We start from the raw sequence: 15391 nt of genomic DNA on the forward strand, positions 1-15391 counted from the left end.
TAAATGATCTAACACTCAGCATCACATGCACAGAGTACTGCTCACACTAGGAAAAAAAAAACACTAAGCTAAAATCTTTGCTGAAGACAACCAATGTGATTAATCATTTATTGCTTAATTAGTAAAATTATTTGATGTTATGTTATGCTTTAATATTTTTAATATTTTATTTATGAATATGATGATCATTGGAGAATTTTATGGTCGTTAATTTTAAAACTTGTATGATTAATTTAAATACGCACAAGCTGATCCGAACACCATCGTTTAAAAAAGAAATTTCACTCATGGGTTTTCCCAGACGAAACTGCTGAAGAGGATTCAACATGTACGTGAATGACAGAAAAGGTATATATTAGCAATTGAAAATAAATTAATATGTTGCAGATTATGGTTCAACGTCTTTAATGACAGAGAAATTGTGAGTATATAACAATATAAATACGTAGAGAGATTTAATGCTCTCCTTTGTCATGGAAATTGCAAATATTGCTCAATAAAGATTGAACATTTATTTTTTTACCTAACCTCGCATTGTATTGATAGTGAATGGAAAGGTTTGTCGGCAGCAGCCATTGCACATTTGGCATAGACATATTTGAAATTCCAGTAATGATTATCTTTTAAAATATTTTTTATTTAAAAATATATTAAAATAATATTTTTTATTTTTTTAAAATTATTTTTCACATCACATATTAAAAATATTAATAAAGAAGTAATTCTTGAGAATATTTAATTAATTTCAAGGAGGTAACTGGAAGTCTGCAAAAGTGTTTACTGTATCTGGTGGCGGTATATACAGTGGGCCTCAGGCAACCATGGGGCAGCGTTTAGCTTCAATGAATATAAAAATGGAGTAATTTATGACTACTCCTTTCAAATAACAGGGTTACTACGAGGAGAGCCTTTAGACAATAAACCCTTAAGAATTTGTTTGCAAACAGAAACATTGTTTTAAAAAAAATTTAAATTTTTTTTTAAATTAATTTTTTATATATTTTCAGATTATTTTGATGTACTGATCTTAAAAATAATTTTTTTTAAATAAAAAAAATATTATTTTAATGTATTTATAAGCTAAAAATACTTTGAACTATAACTGCAATCACAATCTCATATAACTTTAAATCATATATATATATATATATATATATATATATATATGCTTTTGATAAATGATTTGGATTAGAAGGTCTGAAATTAAGGCGTGAGGGGAAAAAAAAACCTTGTTTGTAACAAAGAGGAAACAACACAGAAAATAGAGAAAAAAGATAGGAAGAAGAGAGGGAAAGAAACAGAAGAAAAATTGGAGGTCAGAGACACAGTGGAGGTGCATTGTCTATGCATGCTGCCTCTAGATAAAGCTTATTTTGTGACGATATTAGTATGATCTGGTTAAGAGAGTATGATCTGGTTAAGAGTGTGGTTGTAATTATTTTTAAAAGTACTTTTCATGATGAAATATATTAAAATAATATTTTTTTTATTTTAAAAAATTTGTTTTTGAGATCTGCGTATCAAAACTATCCAATATATATATATATAAATAATTTTTAATAAAAAAAATAATCATTTTAAAAACACAAAAGCTCACACCAAGGAATGTGTCTTCTAGAGTTAAGGGAGCCGTATGCGCCTCTCCAATGCTATTTAGTCCATTAAAGATAAGAAAAAGGGAAAAGAAATAGACAAATAGACAACTGAGTTAACACATTATAGTCAAGTTTATAACTTAAAATTGTAAATTTAATAGTTAATCTAAGTTAATTGTGATTGATTTAATATATTATTATCTCGATATTAAAAATAAAATTTTACAATAAATCAAGTCGATTTCAATCAGATAAATAACATCATTCATTGAACCATAACTTTTTAACAGAAATGTTTCTTGGTGTATTGAGATAAATTTTACAATAATCTTTTGATAGATAACCTAATTCCAAGAACTAATTAGTAATTAGCCGAGCACATCGTCTTTATCAATTTCTGAAAAAATGGTGATAAGATGATGGATATCACATTTGGTTTGATTTTTATTAAAAATAAATAATTAAATAATTTCTTTTTTAAAAAAACTGAAACCAGTTCAAACCGACCAGTTTTGGTTTGGTTTTTTAGGACAAAAACCGGTTCAAACCGATTTGCCTCGGTTTTTTCTGGCTTAGCTCGGTTTTTTTCAAGTTTGGGTTCGGTTCGGTTTTTTTTGTTTTAGACTTTTAAAACCGAAACTGAACCGGTTTTTTTTTCAAAATTTTTATCAGTTTTTTTTATGGTACAATTTTTTTCAATTAATTTTTTTTAAAATTTTTTTAATTTAATTTAATTTTTAATTTTTTTTAAAACACTGTGACATACATTCAATCCAATCCAATCCAATCATAACTATAATAGGACCACCGAGAGAGGAGAACAGACAAAAGTTACCACCTAGCAAAAGTAAAAAAGAAACAAATTAGTCCAGTAATGATTTAGTTTGCAAAAATAAAATAGAACTGGGGAAAAAGGAAAAGTCCAAAGAGCATGTAACCTCCGGGAACCATTTGTCTCCACCATGCCCCTCCTCCACTGCACGTGCCCTCGTATCAAAAGCCACGTCATGCTGTTGTTGTTGTTGTTGATGACGACGATGATTGATTAAATAACAATTTAGATTTCCTGCCCTTGTAAATAAAATAGCTGCTTCCTTCCCTTCTCATCAGATCTGGTGGTCCTCAAAACTCTCACACCACTATTCGCATAGAAACAAAACTCAAAGCAGCAGTATGGTTTTTCCTCTCTTTTTCTCAGCAAAGGGAAAAGAAAACAAGCCAAACTGAAGCCTTGAAACACAAGCACTTCAAAGCTTATCTCTCCCTATCTATCACTCTGACAGGTCTACTCGTGTTCTTGCAGTACAGAAACCTAAGCTGATAATGGGGGAGGTCTTAAAACCTTACAAGAATGAGTCTTTCTTAATGTTTTAGTTTGCTTTTCATGCTTCTTGATTATTAATTTTTTTTTTAATTAGGAAGAGAAGAAACCTGCGGCAGAAGAGGTGAAAAAACCAGAGGAACCAAAGAAAGTGGAGGAGGAGAAGACAGAAGAGAAGCCAGCAGAAAAACCAGCGGCTGAAGAGAAAAAAGATGAGAAAAAACCAGAGGAAACGAAAGATAAATCACCTCCACCTCCTCAAGAAATTGTACTTAAAGTCTACATGCATTGTGAGGGCTGTGCCCGTAAGGTCCGTAGGTGCCTTAAGGGCTTCGAAGGTCAGTGTCTTTAATTAGCGGCTTTCACTCTTAACTTGTAACCCCATTTGTAATTAATGTGCGCTTATTCTTTTCTTTTTTTTACTCCTTTTTGTGTTTTTGTGGACGAGCAATTAATTTCAGGAGTTGAAGATGTAACTACTGACTGTAAGGCTAGTAAGGTTGTTGTGAAAGGAGAGAAAGCGGATCCATTGAAAGTTCTTGAAAGAATTCAAAGGAAAAGCCATAGGCAAGTGGTGCTTATCTCTCCGATCCCAAAACCTCCGTCGGAGGAGGAGAAGAAGGCCGAGGAGAAGGAGAAGCCTAAAGTTGAAGAGAAGAAAGAAGAGGTATTTACCAACACTCTTATTTTAACAGCTCTTTTGATTTGTTTTTCTTTGCAATTTCAGTATTTGATTATTTTTCTTGATTAAGTGCAGCCTCCAGTGATCAGAATGGTGGTGCTAAGGGTATCCATGCATTGTGAAGCTTGTGCGATGGAAATCAAGAAACGGATACTAAGAATGAAAGGCATGACTATTTTTTGTTTTCTTTTAATTAATTAAAAAGTGCCTATTTTTCCTCTACTTGGGTCCCTTTGCACCATTTTTTTGGTTCATGCGATTGTGGTTTCGCTCACTTCAACTTTTGTTAGTAAGATTTATTGGTTGCTCACAGTTTTTCCCCTTTTTTTTTTATTTAAGATAATTTCTCCATCACCAAAAAGAAAAAAAAAAGGGACTCGCCCATGCTCTTTAGGCACCTTTTGAATCTTTTAAAGAAAGATTTCATTTCTTTATCAGTCCTTTAAAATCAACAGTCTTTCTTGTTATTATATATTTGAACTTGTTAGATTCCATGGAACTTGGTCCCAATCGAAGTCAATTCAGTTCCCCTTGCATCAAATTATTCAAATCCTACCAGCCCCAAATTAGTATTCTTGAAATTTTACATTTCTATGTGGGGCTAGCCAACACTAATTTCTGGAATTAAATTTGGTATAATATTAATAGGTGTGGAATCAGCTGAACCAGATCTTAAGAGCTCAGAGGTGACAGTGAAGGGAGTGTTTGAACCTCAGAAACTAGTTGAATATGTGTACAAGAGAACTGGCAAGCACGCAGTAATAGTAAAACAAGAGCCCGAGATGAAAGAAGAAGAGAAAGGAAAAGAATCCAAGGAAGAGAAAAAAGGCGAAGAAGGTGACAAACAAAACAAAGGTGGTGATGGTGGTGCTGGTGAGCAAGGAGAGAACAAAGACAAGAAAGAAGCTGCTGGTGGTGGTGGTGGTGACAGTGAGGCCAAAGCAGAAGCTAAAGAAGCAACAGCAGCAGCCGAGGAAACTACAGAAGAGACCACAGTGATGGAGCTCAGGAAAATGGATTTTTATAATTATTATTGCCCACCAAGATATGAGTACTATGCACATCCTCAGATCTTCAGTGATGAGAACCCCAATGCATGTTCTGTGATGTAAAAAACTATGAAAATGAGGGGTAGGATGGGATGAGGAAAATTAAAATGGGTGATAAACATGCTCTGCCTATATATATATATATATATATAAAATCCTGCCTAAATGTGCACCCTCCTTTGTGCTCCTTGATAAATTTATAATCTACAGAGAAGCTGTAGAATTTTTGTGAGGCTTGTAGTTTTTTTCTTTTCTTAATTTATCGTATTAAATTATAAAAAAAACTAAAAGAGAAAGGATAAAACATTGTATATCTAGACGCACGCAATTGACTGTGGATGGGAATAGTGTTTTCTTCCTGGTTTTAAAAAGTAAAATAGTCTTTGTAATGGAATAATTTTGGTGCTTTAAAATTGACTGGGTCAGTAAGATAATTTTTTTTTGAGTTAATTTTGTATTTTCAATTACAAATACAAAATAAAATAACTTTTTTATTTTTAGAAATAAAAAAATAACTTGGTGTAAAATAATTTAATTCTTGGCTAAAAGGGATTCGAGTCACGTCTTTTAATTTTATTCCTATTTAATTTTTTTATTTTTTATAGTCTAAGATAATTTTTAGAGTCAGTATTTTTTATTCAATTCCACCTTTTTCCATAAAATTTTCTTTTGATAAATTTTATTTTTATTTTTTTTTCTTTGCAAAAGTTTCAAAAGCATTACTTTTTACCCGATTTATTTCTTTAATAATTAATTGGTTTGAATTTGATTTTGATTAAATTTATGTCTAAGATTTCATGAGTTGCAAGCTTTGAAAATTAACCTCATGAGGTTTGCCTATAACCACTTTAGGTTTTTTTAATCATTTTTAAGTTTTTTTTTATTTTATCCTTTAATATTTATTTAATTTGAGATTGGGCTCTATTTTTTTTCATACTTTCTATGACCTTGGCTTTATCATTTTTTATTTGTTATTTTTTGTGAAATTTATTTTTAAAAAATAAATTTTATTCTTAAATTAAATAGAATTAAAATAAATAAATGTACACTTCATTTTGTTTTGTACGATTTGCTTTTCAAGGACTTTGCTCTAGTGACTCATGTGACTTATTCTTATGTTATTGTTCAAAATTTTACGGTCGGATTTGAACCATCTCAGCTAGCTTTTTTTGTGATGAGCGATGTCCACAATGGAGTGATAATAGTTTACCAAAGAAATTTTTTTTTATTTTTCTTTTGAGTATAATATCGGTGGCTCATTTGTTTTAGTTAATTGTTGCCAAATGTTTTTTTTACAGTTTGTCTGCAATTATTGCCCGTGATTTAAATCAAATTATTAGACTAACCGGTCTTATTAGATCTAATCGAGTTAATGACTGGAATGTAAGGTTTTTCTTATTTCTTTATAAATATAATTATCATCTAAGCATCTTTTTTATGTGCTAAAAAATCTTTGACTAGTCTGCAGCGTAACTCGGATCACAAATCTAAGACTAAAACTACATAGCATATATGGTTTTGAAATCCTGTGGATTTGCCTTAATGTTCTTTATTACCATATAGTTTCTTTTTATTATAGGAGGATGTTAAATTAATTTATAGGTAGGTCTTCTTCGCTACGGTTTAAACAAGTGGATGGAAATGTGAGGTGGGAGAGTTTTGGGAAATGATTGGGGATATGGACCCAGATTTTGTTTCCTTCAGCACTTGTACTGGTTGTTGCATTTTGCACCTCAAAATCATTAAAACGAAGAAGAAATTAATGGAAGGAAAGAAGAAGATTATGATCACACTTTTTTTGGATCAATTTTTAAGTTACAAGTGGCCTCGTCTCTTTATTTGGATTACACTTTCATGTTACTTTTTAAATATATGGTATCTTTATGTGACAGTTTTTCTTTCTTTTTTTTACTATTTTTTATATGAAAGGTAAAAAGGACAAATTGTACTGCCATGTTTTCGCATCAAAACTGTACTGCCATGAGTGATGAGATTATAGAAAGTAATCAGTAAAAAAAACTATTTATTTTTGTGATTCTAAAGTATTTTTTAAAATTTTTTATTTTTTATTTTAAATTAATTTTTTTAGTATTTTTAGATAATTTTGATGCGCTGATATCCAGTTATATCTTGTACTACAATGACTAAATTGCAATACACTTTATTCTTATTAATTTATTAAAAAATAAAAAATATTTAAATTAAAAAAATAAAATTAACGTAGTAGAAATATTACTCTAATCCTCTTGGTATGGTTTTTTGGTGTGATAGATATCAAACTTTTATTAATTGTCACGCATGATCATTCTAACCTAATTTGTACGTTAAGTAGAAATGGATGGTGAGATTAGATGGTGGAGATTAATTCATAGAGATTTGTTAAAAATTACAAATGAATACACTAAATTATAATTTATATATATATCCTCTTGAAAATTAAATAAAAGAAAATATGGTTTCCTCCAAAAAAACAAAACCCTAATAAAAATTACCCATTTCCTCCCAAATAATAAAATTTGTTTTCCCCCATATCAAAAAAACAATTACTCAAAAAAAAATGTGTTTGGAAAAAAAATTATTAATTCAAAACAATTGACCTATTTCCACCACCTTTTCCTCTCCCTTTAGCATGGGATGAAGCAAATCAAATTTGATAAAAGTTTTTGCATGATTTAAATTTCCAATTGCATTTACTTTTACCCAAAGAACTTTTCACCTTGATCTAGGAAAGCCCGCTTTTAGAAGACCACGAACTTCATTAAATTCTCAACCCTAATTAAATAATAATTTTGATTCAATAATTCATTGTAACTAGGATACTGTTAGCCGTATGACCCCTAGCATCACCTAAATAACTTGGTTATTCCTCGAAAAATACAACCCTAACATAAATAGTAATCAAATAAAATTACGAATTGCGTAATGAATCCAAGAACCTATTCCATGAACTGTTCTTCCATGCGTTGCAAGTCAATAATTCATTGTTGCTTTGGAATGTTGCATCATACAGAAACCCACAAGAAGAGAGATTGTGCTGTATGAATCAAGTACTGTACAAGAATCTCAAGCTAAAATTTCAGAAACTTTTTTTCTCTAATTAAAATTTCTGAAACTACACTCAATCATTCTTCTTTTCTTTCTAAAATAATCATTACCTAAGGTACTTTACAGAACCCTGTGACCTGTGAGTGGGCAATGGAATCCAATTTGATCTCTTGTCAGCGTATGATCATGATTTTCGCAGAAGGAAGCGATTGATATAAAAAATAAAAGTATAATGACAACGTAGAATATCAACTCCTGGACAGTCCCGACATGTTTGATGGTGAGAGTGGGTTTTTAGGTTGTAAGTGTGGGTTCATATGCGTCTCAATGATATTAGATTGATTCTTAACGACCATACTTGCCGAGGATACGAGCACATGCATTGCTCCTTTAGGGCTACTGGATGTTCAAAGCAGCATGTCGAGAGTTGTGCCAACACTGTTTATACAGCTCAATCATGGCTCCCTCCATATTAGATTATAGGAAGACCTCTAGCTAGCCAAATTCCCTTTCCAAAAGTTCTTATGACTGCTTCTGTGGCTGCATGAGATTCGCCCATCACATGCTAAGTCATCATTCCAGCTAAAGGTTTCTTGTTTTTGTTTCTATGGGTGGGTTCAAAATTCCCAGAGGAAGCTTTTCCGAACAAAAGAGAGATTGACCTTGAGCATCTTTCTCTCCTAGGACATAAAAAATTTGGGAAGCTAGACATTCTTCATTCCATTGGTTTTGGTAATTATATAACCGAATCCTAGTATTTTTTTTCTAGTTTGGGACTAGCTCCAATAAAGCTGAGTTTTATTTTTGGTATTTCCTCCGTAATGCTCAGCTTCACAGTGTATTTTTTTCTTTTTATCATGCTTATTAGAATCCTCCATCATGTTTTGCAAATTCATGCCCCATTCTTCTATTTAAAAGAATTGCTAAAGTGTCTTGATTCCTTACAAATTCTATTATTTAATTAATTCTATGTTATATTAACTAATTAAGTTTTCAAACCAGGGAATTGGACAATTATACTCTGACTTGTTCAATATCTAGATTATGGGAAATCTACCCACAATTATACTCTACATAAATTGATTAAATAAGCTCATGTTCTTCTACTTTAGGCATATGTATCAAACCTCATACGTTCTATTGGTGGTCACACACGGGATCCCTTCATCCAGTTAGATCCATGCAAACACAATTGATATTGAAAGTGTGATTTATCACACCCAAAACAGAAGCACATGGGTTGTTTTAATCCATTCTTGAAAATCAAGGGACCATACGATAGATTTATCCGTATAATCACTAGATTGCTGGCATGGGACATGCTGCCTATGTGTTTAATTAGGGCTAGATAGGTAAGGAAAAACTCTCGAAAAAGCTCTAATGTGTTGAATACATAGCCTTCACAAAATTAATTATAAATTTATGTTCTACCGTTGCATAATTACTAGATTTTATAGAATCATTTTCATAGGAGATGGCTGATTATAACCGGTCGTGTTACAAAAAGCCTTAATTAATTTAAATTAGATCCCAAATATGTTTTTTTTTTGTTTTAATTATTTTCCTAATTGATTTTAGATTTAATTACCTTTTCTACTTAGCTTTGAATTCTTTTAGTTATGTCGGTTGTTGATATCTTATTTTTTTATATCAAATTATAGATATTTTTACAAGATATAAGAGTTTTTCCTACTCATTTTTTAATTATTTTAAGATTTGAGAATCTTAACTTTTTATCCAATATATTGCATCAATTGCTACAGTAAATGGCGGAAGTCTTTTATATGAATTCAATAATGAAAATCGAATCGGATGTTGGAGGGGTAGGAGGAGTGGATTAGTCACTTGAGCAACATTGTCCTTGTCCAAGCTTCTTTACATTTACTCTGTTACTCACTATATTCCCCGTATACACAGTGATAGGAACAGCTCACCGGCCCTAAGTCGTTGGTGGTCGTTAGCCTTCAACACAAAAATTAATCTAGAAAGACGGTCTCGATCTTTTCATTCATTTATTTGTGTCAGCACGAAATAACATGTTGATTATCTCCTCGTCGTTTTCCATGTCTTTTTTCTTGCCCTCTTCTTCGAGTTTAAAAGAACTCTTCCCATGAATATCCTCCTCCTTTCACTCCTTGGAATTGAGCCTGCAGGTTCCAATAAAATTACGTCTCGATGAATTAGTCAAGTTTTACTCGAGCTTAATTTCAAGGAGAGAAAATCTTTTTTATTTTGACATTAAAAAAGAAATTAGCAGTATCTTTTATTGTGGATGACATTTACTTTAAAAATCTCTTTTATCTTGACATTAAAATAATTTATCAACTTTTTCATTGATCGACAATCGATTCAATGTTAATCTTGCAAAGCCAAATTGGAGTTGCTAAACGTTTTTCCTTTTCTCGGTCAAAATTCCCTAGTGACAGCTTTATTATTGTTCCATGCATGGACACTGCAGTCGTCAGAGGAGACTGCTGATATGCATGGATGTGTAGCCGGCTTGGTCAATTATTTTCATTAAGAAACTCGGTGACGGGTTTCAACTCATTGTTCTTGGACAACTAAATTTCGGTTTCCAAAGAGTAAGGTACTATATTAATAAAATCAAAATTAATGAATTACGAACAGAAAACTTAGGTGGAATCTCGAAAACGTTGTAAACTGTCTTCAAGGTACTGTACTACTAATAATATTCTGATAAAAAAAAACTGTGCTACAATTGCTTTTCTTTTTAATTGAATAATCAATGATTTTCATATAATTTGCTCCTTTTGTGAATACAAGCAATCCACCTCATTCACATGCCTCAAGTTAGGTTTGTATCGAAGTTCGTGAATTTAACTTAATTATGAAATTATTTACACTAAAAAGTACTGATAGGAATTAATTTAGAGATTTGCACTCCATTTCATAGTACAAAATACAAATTAAATCGAGAAGTGCGTTTGAATATTTACATAACATTACAAGCAGTCCCAATGCCAACCAACCCTAAGTTTATTTTAAAGTTGAGCAATAACGCAGAAGCATGTGAAAGCAAATAAATAACTAAGAAAAAAGAAAAACAAAGAAAATCGAAAGAAAACTTCTCAGCCCTCGTTCCTAGGTGATCCTGGATCACTACCATAGGCCAAACCTTATACCTTACACTCTCTATGATCTATTTACAGAGAACAACAAACACTTGGTGAACAATGAAAAGTCTCTTGCAAGCTAGATAAACTTGGTGAGTCGTGACCTACTTCACTTGTCCTTTTTTTTCCATATTTTTGTTTTAAAAAAATTAAATTAATTATGTTTTTAATATTTTTTGATAACTTTAATGTATTTATGTAAAAAAAAATCTAAAAAATAATTTTAATATATTTTCAAGCTAAAAACAATTTTAAAAAATATTTTGTATCACAATATCAAACACAAATACATATCTTTATTCCTCTCTTAGAAATATAAATTAATTATGTTTTTAATAGGTTATTTTGTTTTTCGCTATTTTTGTTTTTAAAAAATTAAATTAATTATGTTTTTAATATTTTTTGATAATTTTGATGTATTTATGTAAAAAAAATCTAAAAAATTAATTTTAATATATTTTCAAGCTAAAAACAATTTTAAAAAATATTTTGTATCACAATAACAAACACAAATACATATCTTTATTCCTCTCTTAGAAATATAAGTTATAAGCACAACAAATATTTATTTCAATTTTCACTTTTGTAACTATGGATTGATATACATAATTTTTTTAAAAAAATTATAATTTTATTGGATTTGAATTCACTTATGTTTTCATAGGAGCATTATTAGTAATGATTGATATCTTATCCTTAATTTCAGATTCACTGATTTGGATTAGCTAGACGAGAGAAATAAAAAAATAATAAATTAAGTTATTGTCATTTTTATCATACACTAATTAATGTCCATTCAATTTAAATTTAATGATTATGATTTAATGAATGTGAGATAAAGTAACTAATTAATGTCCATTCAACTTTGGTTTAAGAATTACACTCAATTTTTATAATTAAATCAAACAAAATCAATGATCCAGTTAAAATTGATTAACCCAACCATCCAATCACTGGCTAATGTTTTACTCGCATAGCTAAAAATAGAAAGAAAAAAAAAGGAGCTGACTTTAAGTAATTTTATTCTTTAAAAATAAAATAAGAATAAAAAAACCAACCCTACACCTGAACGAACTGATTCAACAACTGGTTAACCGGAACCACCTGAGCGGTTCATGTCAGCTTGAGGTTAACTCTACTCAGATACTCCCAGCTTTTGTTTGCATGCAAGCATTTTTGCTAGCTGTTAAATCATCTTCATTGCTTAAGTTCCGCCATTAATCTAGCCACCTACTGTCCAGGCAACAATACTCCAAGCTCAGGCACTCTCACACAGCCTGCCCCATGTAGACATCGCATTTATTACCTGATAGGCTGATACAGTGCTAAATTCGGCCGACAACACACTACGGTCTCATTTTTCGGCCAGTCACTTATGAGTGAGTGAAGAAAATCAGTGCTGGTGGGTGGTGGGGGTGGTGAACGGTCCTGCCACTGATCAGCTTAAGCTCGCATTTTTATGCAGTTTTTCTACATTTCTAAAACTGCATGCAGTATATTTTTAAAGTTCACTTTTTTTTTTTTTTTCTGAGAAGGGATATTTTTTTTAGTATTCGTAGAGATTAAATAATTAATTTTTTAGTTTGTTATATCTATTTTTATTTTTTAAAAGAGAAATTAGATTCCATATGTATTTATATAAAATTACAAATTCAAACAGAATTATATATGTTTAATCTGAACAGTAGCAGAGTTTCGTGTGGAAATGTGCAAGTAGTGCGTATGGAAGGAACTGCACTGTCTTTATTCATGCTTATCACATCTACGTCACGGTTCACTGTCTTCCTTCCCTTTGTACGTAACTGGAAATTACACATACGGATTGAATCCTGTGGACCCAACTCTATACTTTTTTTTTTTTTATTCGAGGAAACCTCACGTCACGAAAAGCATATTTTGTGGGTCCAGATAAGCGAGTAAAATCCTGACTGTCTCATGCTCTTACAAGAGTTGCACGCCCTGACTCGAACTCGAGACCTATTATACAAATTCCAAGCCCTTTACTATCACGCTACGCCCCTTCTCTTAGGACCTCAACTCTATACACATACATGTGATTAGTAAGGAGGATACAATTATTGAGCCTTTTTCTTTTTAATGAGTTTCAAAATACTCAAATTGCTTGGTATACATCTTGCATAATTAATTAACTTTTTAATTCTAGAAATTTGATTTATTTTATCTTTTGGGGTGGCTGTTGTTTAATACTTGTAATAAAAATTTTCTTTCATGAATTTAAAAACTCTACAATAATTAAATTAGTGATTTTTTTAGGAAAAAAATTATAATGATTTCACATAGAAATACATTAGACATAAAATATATAGTAGATAATGGATCCCTTGATGTTAAAAGATTCATGATCTATATATAGCACATGATTTTTTTTATGTTTAAAATAGTATTAATGATGAAAAATATTTTTAATATATATACACCAAGCAATGACTGTGATTCTTTTTTTTTTTCCTTGAAATATTACGCAATCACCTTTTATATATCTCTATCTGTTTTCTAGTGAAACAGAGGGAGAGCAGATACCCGAACTTGATGATGTGTTGGTACTACATTGGCCCCACGTGGTGGGTCCATTTGGTATTTACGGCCGAACCCACGTGACTGCCCCCACTTCCACTCTCTCTACTTTACCATTTTCGTACATTTTGTCTGCCGTCTTTAGGGCACCGATGCATCGTATTCCGTTCAATTTACTGCTTTCGATATACTTATACGTACGCATATCCACTTGTTGTACTTGTAAAGCAGCAGCTAGAACCTACAACTGTACGCTATCATCACCGAAAAAGAAAACGTTTTTGTTAAAATAAATTTTAAAAATAAAAAATATTATTTTAATACATCTCTAAATAAAATATACTTTTAAAATACTTTTGTGCAACCTTTTAAAATTAAAATTTTATTTTTTTTTAGATTAAAGTATTTTTATACTTGAAATGAACGTCCAATGTTCATGTCTCTCTCATAATTATTGAAAAACTTTATTATATTAATGTTAGATTATCTCAAATACAAGTAATAATATATTTATGTGAGCTCATTTAACTACCCAAACAGCATGATTTGAGATTTTATTCTAGAAAAAAAGCTCCAATAATAAAATACCGTCTGAGCTTCTAAATAGATGATTCCCAATATATGAAAAATTTCCATCCATGGCCTTTAACAACCAGAGAGACAAACGATGAAGAATATGTTCAAACATTGTATTCCAAACTGGCATGATGTCTTAAAAAATCAGTTTGTTTCTTACACTCCAAGTGTTCCACAAAATCCCACAAGAAGACTTTGTAAGTGCTCGTCGTTGGAAGTGGCCTTTTACTAGAACGCTCCATTGCAAAACAACTTGATTGATCGATAGACTTTGGAATGCATCAACTAATGCCCAACCAGTTCATGAAACGCTGCCAAAGACGCCAAAATGCGTAGCAATGAAGAAAAAGGTGATTCACATTCTTTATGCCAATATTGCAGTGAGGGCAAGCTGTTTGACTGAGATTAAGCAATCGCCCATGTACGAGAAAATTCCCTGTACAGATTCGATGTTAGAGTAAAAGCTACAAAAATATTTCAATATTAGGGGGAGTAAATTCTTTCCATAAAAGTTTAGTGAAAGTGAATGTATCCGGATACTCTGCTTTCAGCTGCTCATTACCTCAAATACTTTCTGTGTGTATTCAAGCTGACCCCATCTAATAGGAGAACAAGCTGCCGAAGTTGTGTCTGATCTGAGGATCTTAATCTCTGATTCCATCTAAAGTTCCAGTGCTAAGAATCTAACTTGAAGATCCTCATTCCCAGCAGTGACGCTGTTTTGGATGCTGATACTTCATAAAGTCCCTGCTTGTAGCTATTTATTCTTCAGAATTTAATGGTTTCCCATTACCAACCTTGAAATAGCACTCATTCTTTAAGACAGTTGAAGTTGCCGAATCAGAGTTAATAATAGAGTATATGCCTTTCCATGGCTGTGATAATACAACATTGAAAACTGGAAGGCCATTGACATCAGAAGGCTTATACTTGTGTTTGATGATGTCCTGCTACCCTTTAGAATTGGAGTCTCCTAATCGTCGTAGCCAAAATAACAAAGCCTTATTTTTTCCGAGAGAATTTGCCCACTATTTTAATAACTCATAAAATTTTAATTTATAAGAATTAATAGTCAATATTTTAATATAAATAATGAACATATAAGTAGATTGATATTTAAATATCAAAAATTAACTAGAAAATTCTCATAATTATTCTGAATATTCACCGATTTTAATTGAGAATATTTTTCGTCAAAACACACGAGCTGTGAAAAGCCCTTTCACCTCCCAAGATAGGTGAATCGTGTTAGGAAATCTACATGGATCATTTTTATAAGAATTTATTTAGGCATACGAGCCTATAATAAATTCAAAATATCAGATTTATTCACATAAATAAATCCTCATCTTAAGACATAGATAGACCATCGGTTAAGAACCTATTAAACTTTTAAACCACATTCAGATCACATAATGCATCGTACTTCAAGTAAAATCTGTTAGGAATACTAA

General features: G+C 31.2%; 1 protein-coding gene and 1 long non-coding RNA gene across 2 annotated transcripts; one reads left to right on the forward strand and one right to left on the reverse strand.

Moving 5' to 3' along the window:
* Positions 1–2678: 2678 nt before the first annotated feature.
* On the forward strand, positions 2679–4879 carry LOC133676218 (heavy metal-associated isoprenylated plant protein 7). Its single transcript, XM_062097841.1, has 5 exons — positions 2679–2927; positions 3014–3254; positions 3378–3583; positions 3674–3764; positions 4247–4879. Exons 1-5 carry the CDS (start codon positions 2919–2921, stop codon positions 4708–4710), a joined length of 1011 nt encoding a protein of 336 aa, XP_061953825.1. The 5' UTR covers positions 2679–2918; the 3' UTR covers positions 4711–4879.
* A 9034-nt stretch (positions 4880–13913) lies between these two features.
* LOC133675238 (uncharacterized) lies at positions 13914–14899 on the reverse strand. Its single transcript, XR_009835379.1, has 2 exons — positions 14500–14899; positions 13914–14373 (listed from the first exon to the last, which is right to left on the reverse strand). It is a non-coding gene; the product is annotated as an uncharacterized LOC133675238 (long non-coding RNA).
* Between the last annotated feature and the right edge of the window lie 492 nt (positions 14900–15391).

The sequence above is a fragment of the Populus nigra genome, chromosome 16, assembly GCF_951802175.1.
Source record: "Populus nigra chromosome 16, ddPopNigr1.1, whole genome shotgun sequence".
Lineage (NCBI taxonomy): Eukaryota > Viridiplantae > Streptophyta > Magnoliopsida > Malpighiales > Salicaceae > Populus > Populus nigra.